Source organism: Dreissena polymorpha, chromosome 11 (assembly GCF_020536995.1).
Source record: "Dreissena polymorpha isolate Duluth1 chromosome 11, UMN_Dpol_1.0, whole genome shotgun sequence".
NCBI classification, from domain to species: domain Eukaryota; kingdom Metazoa; phylum Mollusca; class Bivalvia; order Myida; family Dreissenidae; genus Dreissena; species Dreissena polymorpha.
This window is the reverse complement of record NC_068365.1, coordinates 43835792-43858999: the sequence shown is the minus strand read 5'-3', so window position 1 is coordinate 43858999 and position 23208 is coordinate 43835792. Positions and strand designations below refer to the sequence as shown.

Sequence of the window (23208 nt, the reverse complement as noted above, 5' to 3'; positions counted from 1 at the left end):
GATGATTTACAAATGTCACAGTAAATCCCCAAAGCCATATAAGCATAGATGAATACGAAAGTAAGATCCTGGGCGATCCTTCGATTTTGGTATTTTAAAAAAACATCACCTGAGATGTAACAAGGCATCCACACGGACCTAACCTGGACCAGCACGGACAAACTTTGCAGCAACACGCAATCATCAAGGCGCTTACACGGACTGCCCCGGTTCAACACGGCAGAGAAATGGATAGCCCCGGATAAACACGTAGTAACACTTCATCTTCACTGACCATCCCAGACCTTCACGAAAACGACACGGATAAACACGGAAGTGATACGCACTTATCTAGATCGATGATACATGTATAAAAGCAGGTTGATTTTCGGTGATTCCATCAATTTGGTTTTCCGGTAGAATACGTGAAGTGGTTGGTATTAGCGCTTCTCACCTAGGCACCTGGGTTCAATACCCATTTCTGGCAGCATCTACTTTGTTTTGTTGTCACCATACCGGACAGGAGAGGTTTCCTCCGGTTATCGAGCTTTCCCAACATCATAAAACCACACAAACATTGAAATATTTCTGTAAAAAACCAACCACTTGAAAATACAGCTTTTTTTTTAGATTAGTCCGAAGAGAATGAAGTTATATGTAGGAGTGTGGGGACACACTACTTGTCCACACATAATGCAGCCTGAGGCGCAGAAGCTCCGAGAAACGTACACACAGATCTAAACGCACGCACGCACACGCCCCACACGCACGCGCACACACAAGCACGCACACACACATAAACACACACACGCTCATGACCCAGTTCAAGATCGCAACTTGCTTCACAATTACATCTTCAAGCATCAGCAACGCCCAAAGAAACAAACTCTAGAAAGAAAAAGAAGGCGTCCCTCGTCCTTTCAGAGGAAAAGAAGGTCGACCTGTCCGATTGGCTCAAAGAGAACCGTATGTTGTAAACATGAAGAAATACACAACAAGGCAAAGTCGACAGACCTCTGGATTCAAACGCAGCAGAGCTTAATCTAGAGTCAAGGCCTATGTTGAAGACATGTTATGAGAGCATCAGGACTATTTAACAAAATACAAAATCGGCAAAACAAAAGACATGACTGACAGGAACATCTTCCTAATAAATAACTTTGTGTTCCTGGCGTCTCACATAGCGAGAGGAAAGGAAAGATTAGCATGTATTGTAAATATTAATTTATATTTCTCGTGTGGTTGTTTTTCTTTATTAAATAGGTTTTTAAATTACGCTGATATTTCGGACTAACATGAAAACAAAATTTTAATAAAAGTTTAAGTAATCCTGTTTAGAAAACTATTACATCGTTCATCCTGTATTGTATTTATACATTGTGAATCATATAAGCGCTGGTGCAAATATTTCTTTTCTCACGCTATTACCTAGAGTTAAAAAAAATCTCATTTCTAAATATTAAATGTATTTGTCATCGAGATAATATCAGTTACTATTTACTCAGTAAAGTGAAACATATAACACTCCTTCATTTAAGCAAGTGGTCACGGCAATGTTACACTTAACACTTACTTACTTTGTTTATATCAAGTGTCATTATTTAATAGTACTTGGGCAGTGACATGTTTAAATGTGATTGGTGCATTGTAATAACTTTTATGCCTATTCCTAACGAGCCGTTAAATGCAAGTAAGTATCGTCAAATACACAGAAATAGTGTTGTACGTAAGTTTATGCTAAATTCCTTCATTTTGCGTTTTACGAAAAACAACAGTTTCGGGTATCGTCTATTCGGATCTGCACAGTATGTTGGAGTTTTTCTGAAACTCAGGTTGGTAACAAATAGTTTTCTTCAGTATGTACTTTTAATAAGGGTGTTTATTTATTTCATGAACACACTTTTGTCTTTTAATTGACTCGAAATACCTGACATTGGCTATTGTTTGTTTTATCTGGTATTCCATCCGTTTACACGTCCGTCCTATCTTCATACTCGGAAACATGTGTGGTTTTAAATACAGATTCGAATTCCTATGCTTTTGCATTATTAATTATACTATTTTGAGGGCTCTTTACAATAAACAAATTTTGGACAATACCAAAAAATGCTCTTGCACTTACCTTTATTTTTTGTGTGGATCTTTTAGGTTCGCCTATGAACCGTTTATTATGACTAACATTTAACTCCGAACTGCCTTTCCAAGGCCTTTACCAGCATGCGAAGTTTCATTCGGAATACCGCGTATCATGTGAACCCATTTACGCCTAGCGTCTAGAAAAAATGACTTGGCAAACAGCGTAGACCCAGATGAGACGTCGCATGATGCGGCAACTCATCAGGATCTGCGCTGTTTGCTGTTTTCTGTAAGAAATATTCTAAATATAGAAATATATACTAGACATTCCTAATTTTGGAAATAAATTGATCCAATTTAGAAGGATGGAACAGTCCACTAGGCATAAATGGGTTAAAACTATGCTAAAAAATTGTAGTATGCAGTTGTGTTCTGCACAATAAAAAGCAAAAGTAATAACTCTAAAAATACAATGACAATAATTTAGTCGTGTTCTGAGAAAACTGGGCTTAATTGCATGTGCGTAAAGTGTAAGGCTAATCAGGGCGACACTTTCCGCTTTTATGGTATTTTTCCTTTAAAGGAAGTCTCTTCTACACGAAAATAAGTTAATCCAGTTTAGGCGGAAGGTGATGCCCTGATTAGCCTGTGCGGACATGCATTTAGCCCAGTTTCTCAGACACTACTCAATTATAGTTATTTTCCCATGAACTTTTGCGCAATTGTTAAAACATAAATAAGTTTAATCTCAATCGCCTAAAAGGAGGTCCCACTAAAACCCATGATCAACACCGCCAGTATTGGCTTTATTAAACCTTTTTATCATTTAAATGAAATAAGGATAGTCAAATACTCTGCAATTCTATTTTAAACTAAATTTGTCTTAGTTCAATCTTCTTAATAATATGTTCGTACCCAAATAATCTTTAACAATGATTGTTTATTATTTTCAAACGATAATGCTGCCGAAAAACAAGCCTGGAACCTTAGTTTTATTTAGACATACCGCTGAAAAAAAGCGAGTAGACTACATCATAAAAGCACGCGCTGCAATCACTTACCAAGTATTACATAATAATGTTTGTCTTCAATAATTACATAAATACACACAATGAACCACCATTTATGGCGCAAATATTGTTTTCACTGTTCGTTGAACTTGCGCAACATTCTTGGGACATATCGGGCAGCTCAGGACCTTGGGGCCGCACTCCTCGCAGGTGACACAGTGGCCACAGGGCAGGAATGTCAAGGCTACACGCCGGGCCTTGCAAATCTTACACCTCAGTAACCCTTGCAGCTTTTGGAGTTCCTGAAGTTCCTCATCGATGGTTGACGAGTCACTTCCTAAAAAGGTTGATACATATAACCATTGCATGGTGATTTTACACATTTAGTTGTAGCGTAACAAAGTAAATTACCAACAAAAAGACATTAAATATTATTAAATTAGATATTATATTAAATATTAGTATATTAAACATTATACGCATTGGAAAATTATAAACAAAATAAATTTATTGTTATTAGCCGGTCACACAATTGGCAAATTCAGACTATAAGCAATATCTTACATACAAAGAGCCCAGTTAATTAATGAATTAACGGATACATGTTTCAGAACGATGTAAGATGGCCAATACAGATTGTATCTTATAAATAACGTCAAACTAGACGCGAAGAAGGCACCAAGTTAATTACTCATTGCTTATCTCGTAAATTAGACATGTCTTGAGTATGCGGGCAGCCCATTGACTGTTGTATGATTTCATGTAAATAGCGGACTGCCATCCTATTCGTCTGTCGAATATATCATATTACTTCGCTACCTATGGGCACGTGGTTTTGCACAAAATCCCGTCATAACTTGTTCACGTCACCAAAGGGTGTTCCAATCTATATTGTTCTTCAGCATAGGTAGTAGAATCACGTACACGGTCGGACATTACGGTCAAACAATTTGTTATTGTCATGGGGCCAAAAGGCCATTACATTTAACTTATAGTTTAGAATATTTATCGAACATTGGGAATCGTTGTGTTAGAATAAAATCAATAGACATTAATCGATATGAACACTTAAATGGACTTGCGTGTGTTTATTAAAAGTTAAGACTATGCCTAATAGTTAATATTCTAGTACGTAATTGATGTTAATGTGTAACAATCGAGGCTTTTAAATTAATATTATAGTAAGGTCGATAAGGCCAGCTTTTTAAAGTCTACTAAGAAAAAGGATCAAAATAATGGAAAAAGCGAAAATGTGTAATGTTCGATTCCTACAATATTATAATCATCATTAGCCTCTATTATGGTAGTAAGTAACGATTATAACATGAAACAATATGTAGATATAACAAGGCGAATATTTGATACAGGAACATTAAATGCAAAACCACACGTCCCACTGCCAAACATCACTTTATATTTCTTCAAATTATGTGATGATGAGACGCATTGCTAAATATAGTTTACGTGGAGTTAAAATAAGAATCTACACCAATTTATTTTCGAGTCGACATAAAAAACTTAATACCATGGACGGCGCCTATTCTCAATGGCAAATCGAACTAAAATTCAAATTTGCAAATCCAAATGTTATAGTTTTAATCACTCGACAAAATCTGTTCTAGGACAAAACACGTTTTGATTATGATATTGTGATCATCGACAAGAGGTTAAGGAAAAAAAGCTTTTTCGTATGAATAGCCTGACGAATTCAGTTTAAAGCAATACAATAAAATAAACAAATCAAAATTGGCGCGAACTTGCAAAAAGCATAGACATACGAGTGGAATTAAAAATCAATAGCTCGTACACTGTAAAAATAATGACTCGCATATCAGTATCTGCAACAAAACTAATCAACGACGAATTCGGCATTTGTCATTGAGAACATTATACTAATTGGAGAAAACGGTTAGCCAGTTCCTGTATCATGGAAGAAAATTTCTCCTTACAAATTCGTTTTTAAAACAGACTTGATGTTAACATGTGTCCTTTCAAAGTATGAACGTTCAGCTATTTTTTAAATATCTGTGTTGTGTCGGTGTACTTATTTAAAAAAGTAGAGGAAACATACAAGATACACCGTGGATCTTAAATGCTTATAAAGTAACGAGTACATATGTATAAATCTAGGTATCCAAAAATATATGTAATACGTATATTATACCGTACACAATACAGCTTTCCAGTAAAGTAGTTTTAGTTATGTGTTTTTATCATATGTCAGGATGGCACTACATATTCATTTAATTAGTTTTTATTCTAAAGCCGCCGCAAATAATTTTATATTCAAAAAATAAAGCTTATTAACCTCAATCCACTTTAATATTTTTATTGAGATTTCAACCTGCTTTGTTCTTCATATAATATAAAAGTCCCAAAATGACCGAGTTATACCTCTGTCGAACAATGCATCGGTCTAATTTATTTTAGGATATGAACTTACTGTTACATAGTCAATAACAACATGACTATAGAAGCATGTAGTTCGCAAATCGTCGACAATTTACCTGTTTCATGGTCTGCATCGATCGACATAGATTGGGGGCATGATGCAACTACCGGTCGATCTTAAATTAAGACAATTAAACACATAAATAATCAAGTTGTAATACATACATTTAACATAAATAAACACATGGAATGTAAACCGATGGAAGATGATTTAAAGGAGAAGCAGCTTCGCATCAAAGACATCAACAATCTGTGACCTAGAGACTGACCTTGATGTGGGTTTCTGTAGGGCGTAAAATTGGCGGCAAAACCTGAACAATTCATGACATTTATTTTTTTATCTGAACCATATCTTGTAATATAACACACAACGAGTTTTCTCCAAAGGATAAACATACCTTTCGTCTTAAATTTTTTAATTAATTGACTTATTGCGAATCTGAAAACACATATTTTAAACCCAAACCACTATTTAGTTCGACCAAAGACCTCACCTCCAGTCAAGGCGGGTTGCGTCTGTGGGCGTGAATACAAGGGGGGTTGCTCCCCAGACGCGATCACGAGCATCTGGATCATCCCTAGAAGGTTATAGTTAGGCTGAAAATATATGAAAGGTTTTGTAGGGACAATGCATATGGAAGTATTTAAAAAAGGTTATTATATTACACGACTGTCAAGTTTGCAACGATTTCATTACTATCATATTGATAAATAAGATTCAATAACTGTATGGCATTTGAATGTGTTTTTGATTTTATGTAAATTTAAAAACTTTGACAAATAACATACTGGCCAAATTCAGTCAAACAAAAATTCGGTGCAAGTCGTATAAATATATGTTAGTTCCGAAATAATCCAATTTAATTGGACTAGCTTATATTATAAAAAGAAGGCCACAGTATTCGAAATACTACTATAACAAGATATTTTTTAGATTTAAAGGTTTGGTAAAATGGGTTTTAAGGTCGAGTTTCTTAACAACAACTGTAAAATTATCACAATTAGATAAAGATCTAAGTAAGATTGGGGGATACGGGTAGATAAGGAATTGTTCAAAAGCAACACAGTCATACGCACATAAGCATTGTAGTATACGGTGTTGATTTCACCTTAAAATCGAGTGCACATGTCAAGGGCTGACAGACGAGAGGACATTTGGGCGGACGAACCGACATGACAATCATTAAACGACTCCCGCATTAAGAAGACAGGTGAAAACTTAATATTATACGCTTTAAGAAGTTTAATTAATCAAATCTGTTCGCACATATGAAGTGGACTAAATAGTATAAACCAATATGTTGATATAACATCCATCGCATCATTGACGCACATATTTCCATTTGCGCTGATATTGCAAGTTGACTTTCCCGTTCTGTTGAACATTTCGTCCGGGTCTGATCAGCATATTTGAGGAGGGTTTTACAAATACAATCGGGGGACTGTTGGGGTGGCTGTCAAGTAGACAAATAAGGATTGGAATGTTGTACCCTTTACCTGTAGAAAATAATGCAATTATTCTTTACTCTAACTATTGTTGGGTATATTTCATAGTTAATACAATGAGCGTTAGTAATTTTGTTTAGTTCTATGCTAGTTATATATTTTTGTTGGATTAACGTCAAATTATCTCGGCGTATGTGTAGGCTTGCCACAAGCTGTTTTATTTTTTTTGGCTTTCCTCAAGCTTTTTGAATGCCGCAAGTTCGTTGTTTTATAGGCTTGTAAGCATTTTATCTAATGGTTCCCACACGTTTTTTGTTTTGAGGCTTGTCCCACACTCATAATTAAAAGGCTTGCTTTCGTTCTTTGATTTAATGTTTGCCACACGCTAATTCCTTACAGGGTTGCCACAAGCTCTGTGTTTGAAACGATACCGCGTGATTTTTGTTTTAAGGTTGTATGCGTTTTTTTGTTTGTTTTTGTTGTTAATAGGCTTGCCACAAGCTTTTTTTTAAAAGGATTGCGAAAAGCTTTTTTTAAAGAAAGTATCAGAAACTTTCATAGTCCCATCAACAATTGCGAATTCTGAGAAAAACCTCAACACGTTGACACATCGAACACTTTTCATTTGGTGTAAACACGGTAGTGCTAAACATGCAGCTCATTCATGTACACATGTAATATATGTTAAAGAAATATGGCTAAATTTATTACGCAAAAACATTTAAAAAAATTGTATGATGTTCCTTTTATGACGAAAATCTATGTTGTTTATCAATTGTCGATAAAGACTTTATCTCTAGCTTATTTAAGGTCTTGATTTCCTTTACGCTTTACTAAATTGCATTGAACTTAGTGTTAATACTGAGCTCTCTACAATAAAATAAACAATATTCCATATAAAAGGCAGAGTGGAATGATGAAATGTTGCTTCGTCAAGTAAAACCAATTTCATAACTAACTGGTATTGTTAACTCATTATTTGCATGTCAAATTTGTTGTGCTTCAGTGCAGAGAAAAATGTTATACACAACGTCACCCATTAAAATATGTTTGAGAAATAAGCCTCTTGTCATACTTTTAATGCTACTACAGTACATTTACAACGGGTGAATCGTCAGCTGCACCGCAGGAGAGAAAACTCATTTAAAAGAAGTGTGCTTTAATGAGGGAACTTGACTTTGTTACTACAATGACTTAAATGTTTTGTAGCATAGATTGCATGTACTAGTTACCGATTGTAAATAATTTCCTGACCTTGGTAAGTTACTGGGATCGTTCCGTCGAGTAGCACGAGCATCTTAGTGCTTCCGTCCTCAAACACTGAAAAATACAGTTTAAATAGCTAAACATCGTTTTCTGCGAACCAGAATGCTTCAAACTTTTTTCTTTAACTATAATGATGCAATCGCATTTTATAAGATTTTCAGAAACACAAAGTGAGGAGTATTCGGACGATTATTGTTTATAGCTAAAATAGCTAAGCTTCCTATCGACAGGTTGAGGTACAAATGTTAAATATTTGTAGTATCGTGTTAAGAAACGGTGGATTATCGTTATTGACAATGTTATTTGTATATTCTTACCAAACTCATCATACTTCGGTACCAAGTCTCCAAATATGGTGATTGCATTGAGTACATCGAACTTTGCGACATCTGGGTGTTTGTACTGGAAAAAAACGTTTTTATTGGCGTCGCACTGAAGTGCGGCGACTAGTATGTAATACGTTTTTTTTCGCTTATGGGAGAAGTTATTTTACGGATCAATGTATATAATTTTGTTGTCAGAATATCTTGCATAGTGGTGATTTTTTGTGTAAATTAGTGTAAATAAGTACTGCATTTGTGCCTATTACATTTACTACAACATTTATTGCCAATAATGCAAAGCTAATTCTTTTAATTAATAACTGATCACAGGGACTGGGCAATAATGAAAGATCACAGGGACTGGGCAAATACGCGAACCGGTAAAACTTTCTGGATTTGTTTAAAAACAAAACTTCTTTGTTCCACTATCCTAGCAACCACCTAGTTACTAATAAAGGCGCTATAGAGCGCGAAGCGCGACACGTATTATTAATTGTAATAATGAGTCTTGATAAAGGAAGCAGCCGCTTATCAATGAGGAGCACCATCACAGCACCCCAGTCTCATTACTATCAAGTACTCCTACAGGTTTTTTTTAAGAACCACATATAGAAGGCCGCAGGCCTGACCCGTATCTTGCCAGTGGTATGGACCCTTTGGTATGGACCTTTAACCCCGCTCACTATCCAGCGTTTAAACTTCCGGGTTTACATTTAAATCGACTATTAATAGCTTATTAATATCTTAGTTAGAAGGTGATTTTTCAAGCGGTTCCGTAGTGTAGTGGTTACACGCTCGCTTCACATGTGAGAGGCCCAAGGTTCGAGCCCCAGTAGAATCAAATTATTTTATTTGTGTTCTATGTTAACTTTTTGTTTTGATGTAGACATTTTAGTTTAAATAAATATGCTGTTTTATTGTAACCATTTTTTGTTTTTATTATGCCCATGAAATATATGTGTGAGAGGGTGTGGGGGTTCGTAAACACATTAAAACTTTTACAGTTTTTTCATATCAATGATTACTCAACCCCTATCGTAAATGAGCAACGTAAGAATAAGTTCAGAATCATCTCCCCTTGAAGTTGAGAAAAATAAGAAATTACGCTTACAAGATGAAGCAGATTTTTTAAAACCTACATAGTTCTGTTCCATTTATGAAAACTGCACACGGATGCCAGTAAAAAAAAGGAAACCATTGTCAATAAAATGAGCTATGAAATATTTGGGGGTTACAACACAAAATCATAGATAATGGTTGTATGGGGGTTATAACACAACATCATAGATAATGGTTATTTGGGGGTTATAACACAAAATCATAGATAATGGTTATACCAGTATCTTTTTCTATTTTGTTAAAACTAATCGGCCAATATATTAATATTTACAGCAGAAAAAAAATCGTTCCATGTAACTTCATTGAGTGCCTTTTACACTGAAATTCCCGACGCCCTTTGATGCTTTGCATCAATACTTACCTTGGTACATAACACAAACGTAAGTACACAAAGGTAAATTGTCCGTTTTATTTTCGACTCGTATTTCTCATTTAAGACTAAGTGGCACAGCTATTACAAAATAGTGTAATTTATAATGTAATATGAACACGTTAATATATTTTTAAGTATTTTAATGAAGATTTGTGATATATATTCTTTGTATATAAAAGTAATCTGTACAACTTTGTCAACTTGGAATGCCTCCGATACTTTCCTTTGTCCGTTTTTCTTCAACTTAAAAGTTGTATTTGATTGTAGAATACCATGAATACAGGAAATATTCGAAGAAAGAACCGAAATTAGAAATGTCGTATTAACGTTTCAAACAAATTTACAGCATTAATGGTTATGTACAGATATACATAAAATACTGTATTTAATTCTCTTTGGACGCGTTCTTTTCTTTTGTTATCTAAGTCATTCAAACTTAAAGTCGTGCGTCATATCTAACATTCTTCTGTTTATGATTAATATCCGATAGGTGAAACATGACACCTTTGGATATCCCATGTACGTGAATAACCTATAAAAATTACCGATATTGAACTAGTTCAGTTAAGAACGATTTTGAGTCGGTAATTATGACAGTTCAAACAATGAAGCCGACCTTAAATCTTGCAGAAGAAGTTTCGAGTCTTACGGTTCTTTTGTATTTTTTTTTATCAATTTTTTTTCCCATATAATGTGATTAAAAACCTTATGCAAATTGAATGTACATATGCCTGTTTACACCTCAATTTAAAGTTAAATTATATTAAATATTATATATGGTATGGTTCTCACAAGACATGTTAAATTCATTTAAACCATTTAAACAACATTAAATAGTTTTTTTAAGTCGCCACGGTTTAAACCAACACACCATCAATGAAAAGCTATGGAAGGATTGGTTGATCGGTACTAAAACGAATGGACCTAATAATTGCTGTTCGAAGTTATCTAAATACTACATAATTAAAATCTTACTATAGATAAATAAATTAAGCTAAAAATAAAAACATACTTTTTGCAATGAGCTTCTCAGAAATGGTTCACAGGCAGACATAAGTTCGTGGAAAGTAAGCCAATTTTAAAGCACTCAACTATTTTCGAACCGAAAGTGTGTTTTGCCAACTCTAAAAATAGCAAATATTAGAGGTACCAAAATTCCACAGTCTTCGTTACGGAAGACCTATGTTATATCCTTGTGGGGTTTACCAAAATCAATATGCCCAATACTACGTGTATACTGACAACTTATTACGACAAAGTGAAACGTAAGCTGCACAAGAATACATTTTACGTTTTTATTGTAGGTGATATTGTATTGATGGGTAGGTACTTATTGTCAAACGGTATGACACTGCATAAAAGAACGCGACATCTCTGTGACTAAAACTATTCTGAACGTCTAATGATTGAGCAAGCATATCAGCGCGGCGGTCGCCACATGATTGGATGATATTTCTTATCTGCCTAGGGTATGATGGGGTAATTATCAGATTTGTCTTGTATAGCGACTTTTAAAGAGAAGTTCGTATTTGTGAATAAATGTCATTTAATAAATTTACTTACAACACTTTAAAATAACATGTAAAGAAAACATCTTACTTGGTAACATCTGGGTATTTTAACAGGATTTAAACTGATCGAAAAACTGAACTTAATTAAGAAAGGCACACTAATAACATTATTGGGGCCTTTTCACGTTTTGGTAAATTGACAAAATTAAAACAAAAGTTCCGGATTCGCAAATTTTCGTTGTAGTTACGAACTAACGATATTTGTAAGGAAACAGTAATACTGAAAATTTACCATGCTCTAAAATAGCCATTATATGCATCTTTTGACGACTTTAAAACTTGATAATTTTAAAGCGTTGCAACGCAAAACGACTGAATTATTTGGGAATTCTGCTGTTGTCGTTTTGTTTGTGATACTACGAGGATTGCTTATATAAGGAATAAATACATCAGTAATGGTATGAGCACGGATAGCGGAGTAGTCTAAGCGATAGACGTTTACTCCAGGGGTCAGTGGTTCGAGCCCAGATAAGGGTTACTTTTGTTTTTTCTTTCTTTCATTGTATTCTTGTGTTTTTACTGGGGCTTCTTAGATCCAATATTAAAATTTATCAATATAAAGTATTTAATTACATTACAAACTTCAATACATGCCAATATCTGTAAAAAGGCTCCTTAAATAGTCGTGATATTGTTATTGCAATGTACATGTAATCCTTATCCTCAACTTGCACTAACGTGAATACAGCAACAATTGATCGCAGCAGGTTTAAATAAATTTACTGTACGATTCTTTAACAACATTAAAAGGGCTACTAAGGCGATTATATATTAATATGTATTTTATGTTATGAAAGCTTAACATACTTATCTTCTTTTTGAAACGCTGTGGATAACAATTATTTTTTTTAATTATAAAAGATTGTCCTGCTCGTTACATCACTTTTTTATGCTACCACGTAATGATATTATTGAAGGAACATTTGGATTGAATTCAAACTTGTTCTTTACAAGAGATGTTTGTTTATTTGACATCCTCTTCTATATTATTTTAAAGGGACCGTCAACCGCGATTGACGAAAAAAGAACAGTTCTAAAATACCGTATTTTTTACAATTAATCGTTTATATTAATTAAAACATCACGACTGGTATATTACATTACTTGAAAAAAGTTCATATTTTCAGTATATTCGCCTTTATTCGGTAAAAAAAATTCGCGAAGTGAAATCGAATGTACATCGCGAAAAAAGTTGACATAATGATATACACACCATAAATAACGCAAGTAGATTGATCCTTTTAAATATAAAATATATAAAATTCACTACGCATGCACACTTTGCATTCCTGGGTTTACCACGTGACGATGATGATCAATCTACTTGCGTTATTTAAAGTTAACTGGTAGTTACCTGGTACCTGTACCCAGTGAATTTTATTACCGAATATACTGAAAATATGAAATCTTTTTTCAAGTAATGTAATATACCAGTCGTGATATTTTAATCAATATAAACTAATAATTGTAAAAAAGATACTGTATTTTAGAACTTTTCTTTTTTCGTCAATCGCGGTAGACGGTCCCTTTAAGGCGTTCTTTAATCACTTTAGTCTGTAGTGAAGGTTAAACAAGATTAATTTAGTAATTGTTTGACCATATGAATTTAATGAAATAGTCAGATCATTTTGAACATTTTCAGATTGAAAAGCCAAAGTGCATAATCAATTGGGTTTTCAGAAATTTACACACGAACTGGACAGAATGCAAACACACAGTAAAAAACTTTGATTTTGCAAATATCTCAAGTTATTGAAATACATATACAAATTTCTGTAGTGCCTAAAAGGCAGTTTTTCTTGCAGTTTATACCGATATCTTTAGGTATAGGAATAAATCCTTAAAACTTCTGAAATCGGTGACAAAAGTTCCCGGTCCGTGAAGCAGAATTGTGCAGTATACATGGAATTTAGCACAAGAACACATGCTTATCAAATAAAGTAATTGTGGTGTAGTTCCAATTGCCATAAGCAGCGTAAAAATCTGTATTTTATGCACTACAGGTATTTGAAATTCTAAAGAAAAATTGTTTTAAAAAGTTATTTGGAAAAAGCAGCACTTACCGGTGTGTAAACTTCCATTAAGGTAGCGCAACCGTAATGATTTCCCGCGATTTCTTCGAAGATTAAAAAGCCTTTTTACCTGTTTACTAGTGGATATCAAATTTAAGCAGAAATTAATGTGAAGTTATCGTGGTCGAGTGGTTAAGACGATAGACTCGAAATCTTGTGGGATCTTCCCGCGCAGGTTCGAATTCAGCCGACAACGCATACTTTTTTGCGACGCGGTTTACTTTTGTAACGAAATTTGATTTAATAAAGCATATAAGCGATGTTTATTGTTAAATGGTAGTCCGGTTTTCTAGCAATAACACAAACATTGCAATAACTACCTGTATAAACTAAGCTTTGCATCGGAGTACAAACTTTTCATTTTTCACTAGCGCCATGCTTTTATAGAATATGATATACTTGTATGCTTAAAATAATTACTTTTTATTGCTTAATAATACTGCTTTCATCCATAGTCATCAGTTTCGCATGAAATATGTTGCTATTTTTATGCACATTCTTCAATTTTTAAAATTAAAACAACGTTATGGCTAAATTGGGTTATTAACTGCTGAAAATACGAATAATGCATACTGCATTTTTATTTTAATTTTAAAAAGTGAACGGTTAATCAGTTAATTTCTTGGTATTTTTGCCGAATAAAGTGAATCTATGAAAACTAAGTTCAAAATATTACTTAAATGAAACTATTTTGAATTTCATTACATTTTGTTTTGAACCAACCCAATTTCTACTTGGCTAAAACCACTTACATTTCATGGCGCTCTTCCATAGGTAACAAGTTAAGAAAAAGAAATGTCTGTAAAAGAATACTTATTTCATCTTGTTTAAACATTTTACACCTTTACTGCATACACCAACTACAGGCCCATATTTGGAAATCTGGATGTACTATTAAACTTTCATATACCCCAGGGGTGCAACTAAACTTGACAAAAGCCGAGCGTGGGGGTGGTAAAAATCAGTATACTTTTTTTAAAGCATAGAAATCCTACCTAAACATTTGCAGGGAAATGATGATCATTAAGAAAATAATAATAATAATTAGATTATATTTGGAAAGGTGCCCATTACAGGTGCGCTTCCTTAACGTTTAATGGGGAAACGAACAACGTCACGTGATCATGCACCCTGAAAGCGTGAGCTACTAAACCAAAAAGGATCCAATAACAATTTGACTGAATGTTCAAATATCGGTCATCATAACGTGAGTGTCTGTTGACGTAATGACTTGAAAAGTGTATTGCGTCATTCAGTAAAATGACATGACGTTTGAAAAAGTGAGAAAGAAGAAAAAGTTGTTTCTAAGACAAGTCACAACAAATAAATGTACACCAGCTTGATGACCACACGAAACTGTTGATTGACCCTAATATGCAGATAAAGATGATGGTGCGAAATTCAATACGTTGAAAGAAGCAAGGCAACCTAGGGATACAGAAAGAATAGATACATTTATATATTACAATAGAGGTCGGTAATGGAAGGGTTACCGACACAACTCAACATTCAGAGGCCGAGTGGGATACCGACAACGCAATGATAGATTTAACCGCGTAAATCGTACATGAACCGAGAATAGATAATACTAAGACAGATACCCAACAGGAAGGTACACACCAAATTCCTTTAAACTCGACGAAGCTCTGATCGAGAGATTGAATGATAGCGTATGATCATCTTTGGAAAATGATATTTAGCAGCAATTTATAGTTTATCAATGACTATTAGGAACCTCACTTTCACTGTGAATGTTTATAGGCGGCATAAAATTAACGTGTTGCAACTTGCCTTAATATGATGTTTGCTAGTGTTGTTTGTATCATGCATAACAAAGTCGTGCGCTCAGCAGTTGCAGTATTTGAGCTTCATGCAGAACTTGTATTCAATGTAAATCACATTACATTAAAGTTCGTATTTCACTCTTATTCAACAGGTCTTGCAGTTATGTTGAAGAATAACATGGGTATTTTTGTAGTTCTGCAACGAGTATTTATCGATACAACTCTCGGAAATATCATTGCCCCATGAATGTCAATGTGGCATCGTTCAGTTAGTAGTGCTTAACCATTTAGACGTTTCCGCAGGAAACCTACTACTGTCCTGGTTTCATTTGGATTTAACATCATGTCTTCGCTTGAAAGCACTTTTCCAATATTTGATTCTATTGTCTGGAATGCGGCTTTCCAATTATTAGCCGGACATTAATCACTGCACATGTCTTTCATATATTTTTGCCGATGAGGTCATAAGCACTTCAATGACTCTCGTCAACCGGCGCGACAAGAGGTATGGTCTCTTCTTTCATGTCAAACATTTTACTTCAAATAGTTGCCTAAATATTTCCAGAGTAGGGACTGTGAGTGCCATTAGCTGCTTTTAATGCAAGATTAAATTCACTCAGTGGCATCAGTTCTGGTTTTTGGCGTTATTTTCTTGTTAAACTTTTCAATTACCATACCAGCTGTCAATTAGCGCGGATGTCTTTTTACCCTTGATAGTAATAATAGATTAGCATCACCTTCCAGTCTACTAAAATTGTTTTAACAGGTTTCTGTTTGGGTATAGTGTTATTTGCACAGACCCCATTAACCCTATCAATAAGAGCTTTTTCCCGTTAAAATGTTGTTGACAGTTAGTGCTTATATGATAAGAATCTTGCCCGTTAGGTCGTCTGCCTTTATATGAACCTTTTCACCTCAAAATGGTCTATTTACGGTTTGTATCATTTCATTTGTATTCTCTGGTCTCACTTCCACTTCTATTGTCTCTCGATGCGTCTTCTTTTTTTGTTAGTACATATAGTTGTTATTCCAATTTTTGTAAATTCTCTTTTATATAATTCAATAAGATAAATTGGTGATCTATTGTCATCGTCTTTATCTATTTGGGTTGTTTTGTCTGTCTTGTGATACTTGCAGTCCCTGCTCTTCTCATCTCACTCATTTTCGCAACTCTTAAAATGTGAGACAGTTTTCAAAGAACACTGGTAGCATTCCTAAACTCAGAATTTCTAAAGTATTTCCAATATTGTGTTCATAAAGATGTATAAGTAGAAAAAATGCTAAAATCTTATCGGCAAGAAATGGTCAACGAGCTATGGAGGAACAGATGAGGTCAATTTCTTTTGCACAAAAATGCGAATCAATAAATATTGTCTTGAAACAAAGTGCCCTATGAGAACATTTTGAAAATGTTCGTACAGTTGTCGCACACTTAAATCCAGGGCCAGTTCAAAGAAATTCGAAGTTTTCTGTAGAGTAGCAGAACATTTAAATCCGTTGATTCATGAGAACACTCACAGGTTACCAAGTCATATTTGATTAGTATTTTAGACGCGGGTTTAAAAAAAAATTCATGTCGTATTGTAAATGGCACGTTTTTGCACAATGCTTTCCGATATAAAAGTGAATTCGAAATAACAAATATAGCGCACTGCAAATTCGGGTAACCTTTTCAGGCGTTCAGGAAAGATTTCCAGACTTGCTGACCGGGTACGGCAAAAATTTGTGTTTAGATAATGAATCGATTTCCTTTTGATCATGACCCTACAGTGTTTCGCTAGTGTTTCTTTTCTCATCTTGAAAGCAAAACTGTGCTTATTGATAGTCAATTATGTCTTCACCTGATAATCTAGAGATCGATTACAGACCGTGAAATCCTGCGAGATGGATTTTAACGCAGAATTGTAACTGGGTCTCTCTCGTACAAAATCGCTCTCTTGATTTATTTATAGAAAAAAAATATATCTTAATACCCTCTTCATACATAGAGAATAACAGGTTACTCTCCTATCGTTCTGTAATATATCAGGCGAGGCTTAGAATAATATAACGGCGAATAAGTTTATTCGTTTGGTGTTTATCGTACCACATTTTCCTAAGAATCTGCAAAACAATCCATTTTTTATATTTAAAATGTACGGATCCCCGCTGATTTTGCTGATCTGGCTTTTACACGCTGACATACATGTAGCAACGGCGTTCGAAAAGACGGCACGAATAATCACTTATTTTAATATCGCACAGAGAAAAAAAGTTGTTTGCACTTCGAATGTGAAGAGTACATCCGCTTTAATTATAAACGTCTTGAATTGGAGATCAGGAATGGACTGCAGCGACAAATTTAATCGACGAACACACTTCACCGAATAGTTAGCGGACGCCATTTTGGAGATGTGTATTGAAATTGACTTTTTGATGATGGTGTCAATTTTGACATAAGCGTGTTAAATCGTTTGCTTGAATAGTTGAGGATTATTATTAAGTTATCATTTGTCTTGACTTTCTGTACAAACCTTGCGACTGCAATGACTATGTTGATATTGACAATTTATTGTCCCATTGATAACGTCATTTAACTTCTGTAGTGCGGGCTGTGGTGATTTTTTAAAAATAAACGTGTTTGTAATTTATGACTTTAAACTAGGATAAAATATGTACGTTCTTGGTATCAAATTGTTTGTTTTGTTGAACTTGATTCATGTTGATAGAAATTGTTGAAATTATTGCAAATCCCACGTAAATCCAAACATTGACTTATACAATAACTTCCTGTTGACCATGATATAAAAAGTATATCAGGCAACGCTATATCAGGCAGATATCAATGCGGTGGTATGATAAATATTGATAAACTTCAATAACAGGTGCGCTAAATGTATGTTTTGCATGAATTTAAACAAAAGACAATAAAACATAACTTTCAAAAGCACGATTATGCTTCTCTTGTACCATACTTCATCAAGTATCGTGTCACCTTGTGAAGTTTAAATGAAAACCCTTAATGTGTGCATTATATGTTGACTTGCAGATTGTTTGCACTTCAAAAGTACACTATATAATTGGTTTGTGCACAAGAAACATATCATCGACAATACTAACTAAAAAACCTTTAAGAGAAAGTTTTATTGTCCTGCACTGTGTGCTTACCGACAACTTTATCTGTGGATTTATGAAAAGTCATCTATGCAATAGATTATGACAGTATTAAGTTATGTTCTGCATAAACACTAAGAAATATATTAATTGCTATCAAACTACTATGGAAGGAGTTTAGGTAATCGGCCCCTGCATTTCTTTGAAATGCCATGTATATATTAAGTTTTATTATAATTGCTACAATACTTATGAACTAATGCTTGCCACACCAGAAGTAAACAATGGACAATAACTCTGTAAATATTAAAGAAAGTTATAATCCTTTGATATCCGTATTTGCGCTTAGTACACATGTATTGAAAATGTGGTTTAGCTATCAAACGTCACGTTATGCATTTAACAGTGCATACGAAATAAGAATTATTGTTTGCAATAATGATCCATGCCTATTTGATCTGAGTTTAGCATCTATAAGTGTGTCTTATATTTACGATAACCTGATAGTATATTAAAACCAATCGAAACGAGGTTGCCGTGGCGTAGTGGATTTGGTGTCCGCCTAGCGAGCGGGATTCATTGGTTCGATCTCCATTGGCATCTTTTCTTCGTACTGGTTCTACTTACACGGACTCGAGAGCGTTTCTATAAGCCATAGGCTTTTGATGCAATGGATATAAAATAATAAAAAAAAATAGGTTTGAACCAAACAAAACCACACAGGAACCTTTCATTCCAATTTACACACGTACAATAACACACAACTAGTCTGCAAAGTAACAACTCACATGTCATTCATCATAACATGCAATACTTAAATCCAACGTCCAATTCTCTTTTTGTCATTCAATTCATTATATTTTTAATATCTTAAGAATTTATATTAACAAATATGATATAAGTGAAATACATGAGTCAATTAAGTTTGAAAGAAGTTATCTAGCCTCTCTTCTTACTGAAACGATTACATCGTAAGAGACCTGAGTCGTATACTGCTGTTTCAAGTAAACAAATACGGTGTTAACATTATTCTAATACTAATAAAATGGCGTTTGACGTATGTATTTAAGAAAATTGAATTGTAACAGAAATGTTGATGTGGAACAATAGAACATCCGAGAATAAATGTAGTTGAAGCAAATCACAGAGAGAAGATCACGTAAATATTGCAATATTTTAAATAAACAATACAAAGAACAACCATTGTTGAGGTATTTAAAATAAGCAGTACATAGTTTAACAATTGATCGTCACCTCATACAGTTATTGCACATATACCTGTCAATAGATAATACAATTTTGAGGTATGATTTAAAACTTGCAATCCTTAATATATTTTGTTTAATGAGACATCCAATATACTTTGTATACACACTTACGAAAGAATAAACAAACTAGTAATGGTTCAAAAATGCAATAAATCTTCAGTAAACATAAAACATTCTATGATAATCAGTTTCTGTCAACGTCATTCGGGTAAATTTACCGAATTACTGAATGGTATTTGTTTTGAATAAAACGTATTTAATAAGGTTTATGTTTGAAAACAGTTCGAACACTTGAATAAACTGCCGACTAAATATACGGAGTTATGAACGTGTCAGTTTACTCCAGGACATCATCTTCATCTGGGGAATGGGCGAGATATTGAAGTATGAGAGTCGAGCGAATAAACATATCTGTTTTTTTGTAAATCAAACGGTAGAATTACGCCGTTATTTTCTCCAAATATAAAAATAATAAACTGAAGAGATTTGCTGTCAACACGATACAAGCAATGTACATTCAAATATGCAGTATTGCTTTGCGACATTTACATACGTCCCAGAACTCTGAAACGTGAGATTTAATGATTATAAGGAAAGTCTGATCCGACGTTTTACAAAATCGTCCTCATTAGCAAACTAATACATGACGACAGTATCATAATCTTCGATAGTAAACTTGCGGCTGTCATACATGTAAATGTAAACACACTGCATACTGCAGAATCCGTTGGGTTTATGGTACAAAAAGTATCTTGACCGTCCTTCGCGTATTTGCTCCATTATCGGGACACGTTGGGCAGCTCTGAACAATGGAGCCGCATTCCAAACAGGCGACACAGTGGCCACAAGGCTGATAGGCCAACGCCACGCGCCGAACCTTGCAAATCTTACACCTCAGTAATCCTTGCAGCTTTTGAAGTTCATCAAGTTCCTCATCAATGGTTGAAGAGTCTGTCGATACAGATTTATGTTGCTTATGTTGCATTTATACGTCGAACTTTTATTTACTTAATGTAACAGTTTGTTATTTAAAATAATCGGATGTTATGTGACATGCAGTAAAAATATGTAATTGTTTATCCATTTTTAAGGACTGCAGTATAGTTTCACGAATATTTGTTTTAACGGTAACGCCGGTTGTTACTGTAACGCCGGTTGCGCAATATTTGTATTCTTTTTCGGACAAGAAAAAAAGCAAAAAGAAACCAATTGTTAAGAAACCCAAAAAAGCATTAGACAATGTGTGTTCCCTTAACTTCACAGTAAAATTAAAATCTCATCAATTGGAATACAAACACGTTTGTATCGCGTGATTTAATTGACACGTAATTGATTCCAAGTTGGACTTGTATAAAGCTGAAAGCTTTCTTCTGCATTTAGCATACGTCTCGACCACAATCTTGTGTTATTGCATCGTGCTGTACCTGCAACTGTATATATGCGCATATTACTGAATTGTGTTCGCATATATGTTTTTTATAGAAGCTGATTAAAAAAAAATTGTGATATTTGTTTGCATTTAACATTAAAACAAAGCATGCAATACGATATTTGTATTCGGCTTAATCGTAAATGCAGCGTTGTTCGTATACACATGATCGTACCGCGCGTGTAACACTCCATGTATAACAAAAACAAGACTGCAAACAAAATGAACATGCGATCTAGTATCTTCATAATTTTTTGTAATGTTTTGTGTCATTTGAGTTTAGAGTTCACTTACGGACGGATACTATGTGTTGAAATTAAGCATGCATATTCTTTTAATATGATTTTTTTATTAATCATATGCAGTTGTACAGCAATTCTGAACAAACGAACCCGTAGACTTAGCTTGTTTTTCGGAATTTTCTTTTTGGATGATAACTATGGTTTCATTTGGGTCAGTTTGGGTAAATCTGTGTTTGGAAAGGCAACAAATAAGGAAAATGTTTTCATGAATTTTACGACTATAGAATTCATGACATTTTTATTTTCCCAAACCTAATCTGTAAATCATATCGAATCGATTTAAAATAATATTAAATACAAAAAATCATATTAAGAAATATATGCATACGTTCTTTTCTCACTTATGAACTCAATTTGCTCTATTATTGGCATAGGTTATGGTTACATACTGATGATAGTTGATATTTTCAAGAAAAAAACACACTGGTGACCATAGCTTTTTATTCCAGTTTATGTTAAAGAAAGATAGCTCTAGCAAAGTAACACAATTATCACATTGTTTCAGCCAAACAATAATAAAACTGCCGCCCACGTCCTTAATCGTTTATACTTATTATAAACCCACCGAATACGCAACCTTTATTTAATTACTGTATGCTATTTGAGAGATTTAACATTTACATCTTGAATATTTCGTTGTAGTCCTTAGCCGATTCTAAATTAAGGTAATAACATGTGTATTATTATTGAAAAAAAAACACATGGTGCAGGTTAATGTATAGACAGGTCACAACTCGACCTTAACTGATTGCCTAATGGTAACTGCGCAAAACTACTATGTGTTTGTTACCAAGTCCGAGACACGAATTTCGATTTACTTTGTAATTTGTTTGTTAATATTCAAAAACAATTAGCACAATTGTTGTACCATTATGTGTCCAAATCCGTACTATCAAAATTACATCATAAAGTCAGCGTTTTGACTGCTAAATTATACACACAATAATGTGAAAAAAATCATACAAGTGTATAAATTAATTTGAAAATACATGAAAAAGTGCAAGTTCTATAAGACCAGTACCGTTTTCCCAAACGTACTTTGCCAAATACCATTTTAGTTTCTGAAAATGAAAAAAGTGACCAAAAACGTTGTTTTTTTACATGAGAAAGACAAATGATCAAAACCTGTAGTCTGGTCCTCAATATTTGACATAGAGCAAGGGGCCGGTTGAGCTTGCCTTTTACCTGAAAATAAATAATTAAATCAAATAAATAAATAATGAAGTTGAAAAACATACAAATACCGTTTACACGATTAAATAATAATAAATTAGTATTCTTTTCAGCTTGCAAAGAGACATGTTTTTGGTTTATTATCATAAGTTTCGGTGGATACCTTGATTGAACTATAGAATGAAGTAATTGGTTAACTGTAAACACATGCGGTACGGACTTGCTACTGATTGAAACCAAGCGGTTCCGGAATATGAATTTCACCTTTAATCTGTTTATTTCACTACATTTTACGGACAAAAGCACACCGGGCAGCGGTGTGCGTTGATCGCTCAATTGTATCGGTTTTTTGACATACAATACTCATATATTGATCAGTCTCGAAAAGTTTCTGCCCGCGTCATATATTTTCGCGATGCAAATCATGGGCCACTTAGTTGCATAGACACTCCGACAAATGCTATATCAACTGT

General features: G+C 34.1%; 2 protein-coding genes across 3 annotated transcripts; both read right to left on the bottom strand.

Moving 5' to 3' along the window:
- Positions 1-3113: 3113 nt before the first annotated feature.
- LOC127850031 (baculoviral IAP repeat-containing protein 8-like) lies at positions 3114-5821 on the bottom strand. 2 transcript variants are annotated; one of them, XR_008034999.1, is made up of 3 exons: positions 5786-5821; positions 5509-5632; positions 3114-3402 (listed from the first exon to the last, which is right to left on the bottom strand). XR_008034999.1 is itself a non-coding variant. In XM_052382770.1 (2 exons), exons 1-2 carry the CDS (start codon positions 5598-5600, stop codon positions 3179-3181), a joined length of 252 nt encoding a protein of 83 aa, XP_052238730.1. In that variant the 5' UTR covers positions 5601-5609; the 3' UTR covers positions 3114-3178. The 2 variants fall into 2 exon arrangements, 1 of the variants encoding a protein (XP_052238730.1); XM_052382770.1 differs by lacking the exon at positions 5786-5821 and having other exon boundaries at positions 5573-5609.
- A 163-nt stretch (positions 5822-5984) lies between these two features.
- LOC127849794 (tumor susceptibility gene 101 protein-like) lies at positions 5985-11156 on the bottom strand. Its single transcript, XM_052382546.1, has 5 exons — positions 11056-11156; positions 8546-8630; positions 8217-8282; positions 6850-7013; positions 5985-6113 (listed from the first exon to the last, which is right to left on the bottom strand). Exons 1-5 carry the CDS (start codon positions 11095-11097, stop codon positions 5985-5987), a joined length of 486 nt encoding a protein of 161 aa, XP_052238506.1. The 5' UTR covers positions 11098-11156.
- Between the last annotated feature and the right edge of the window lie 12052 nt (positions 11157-23208).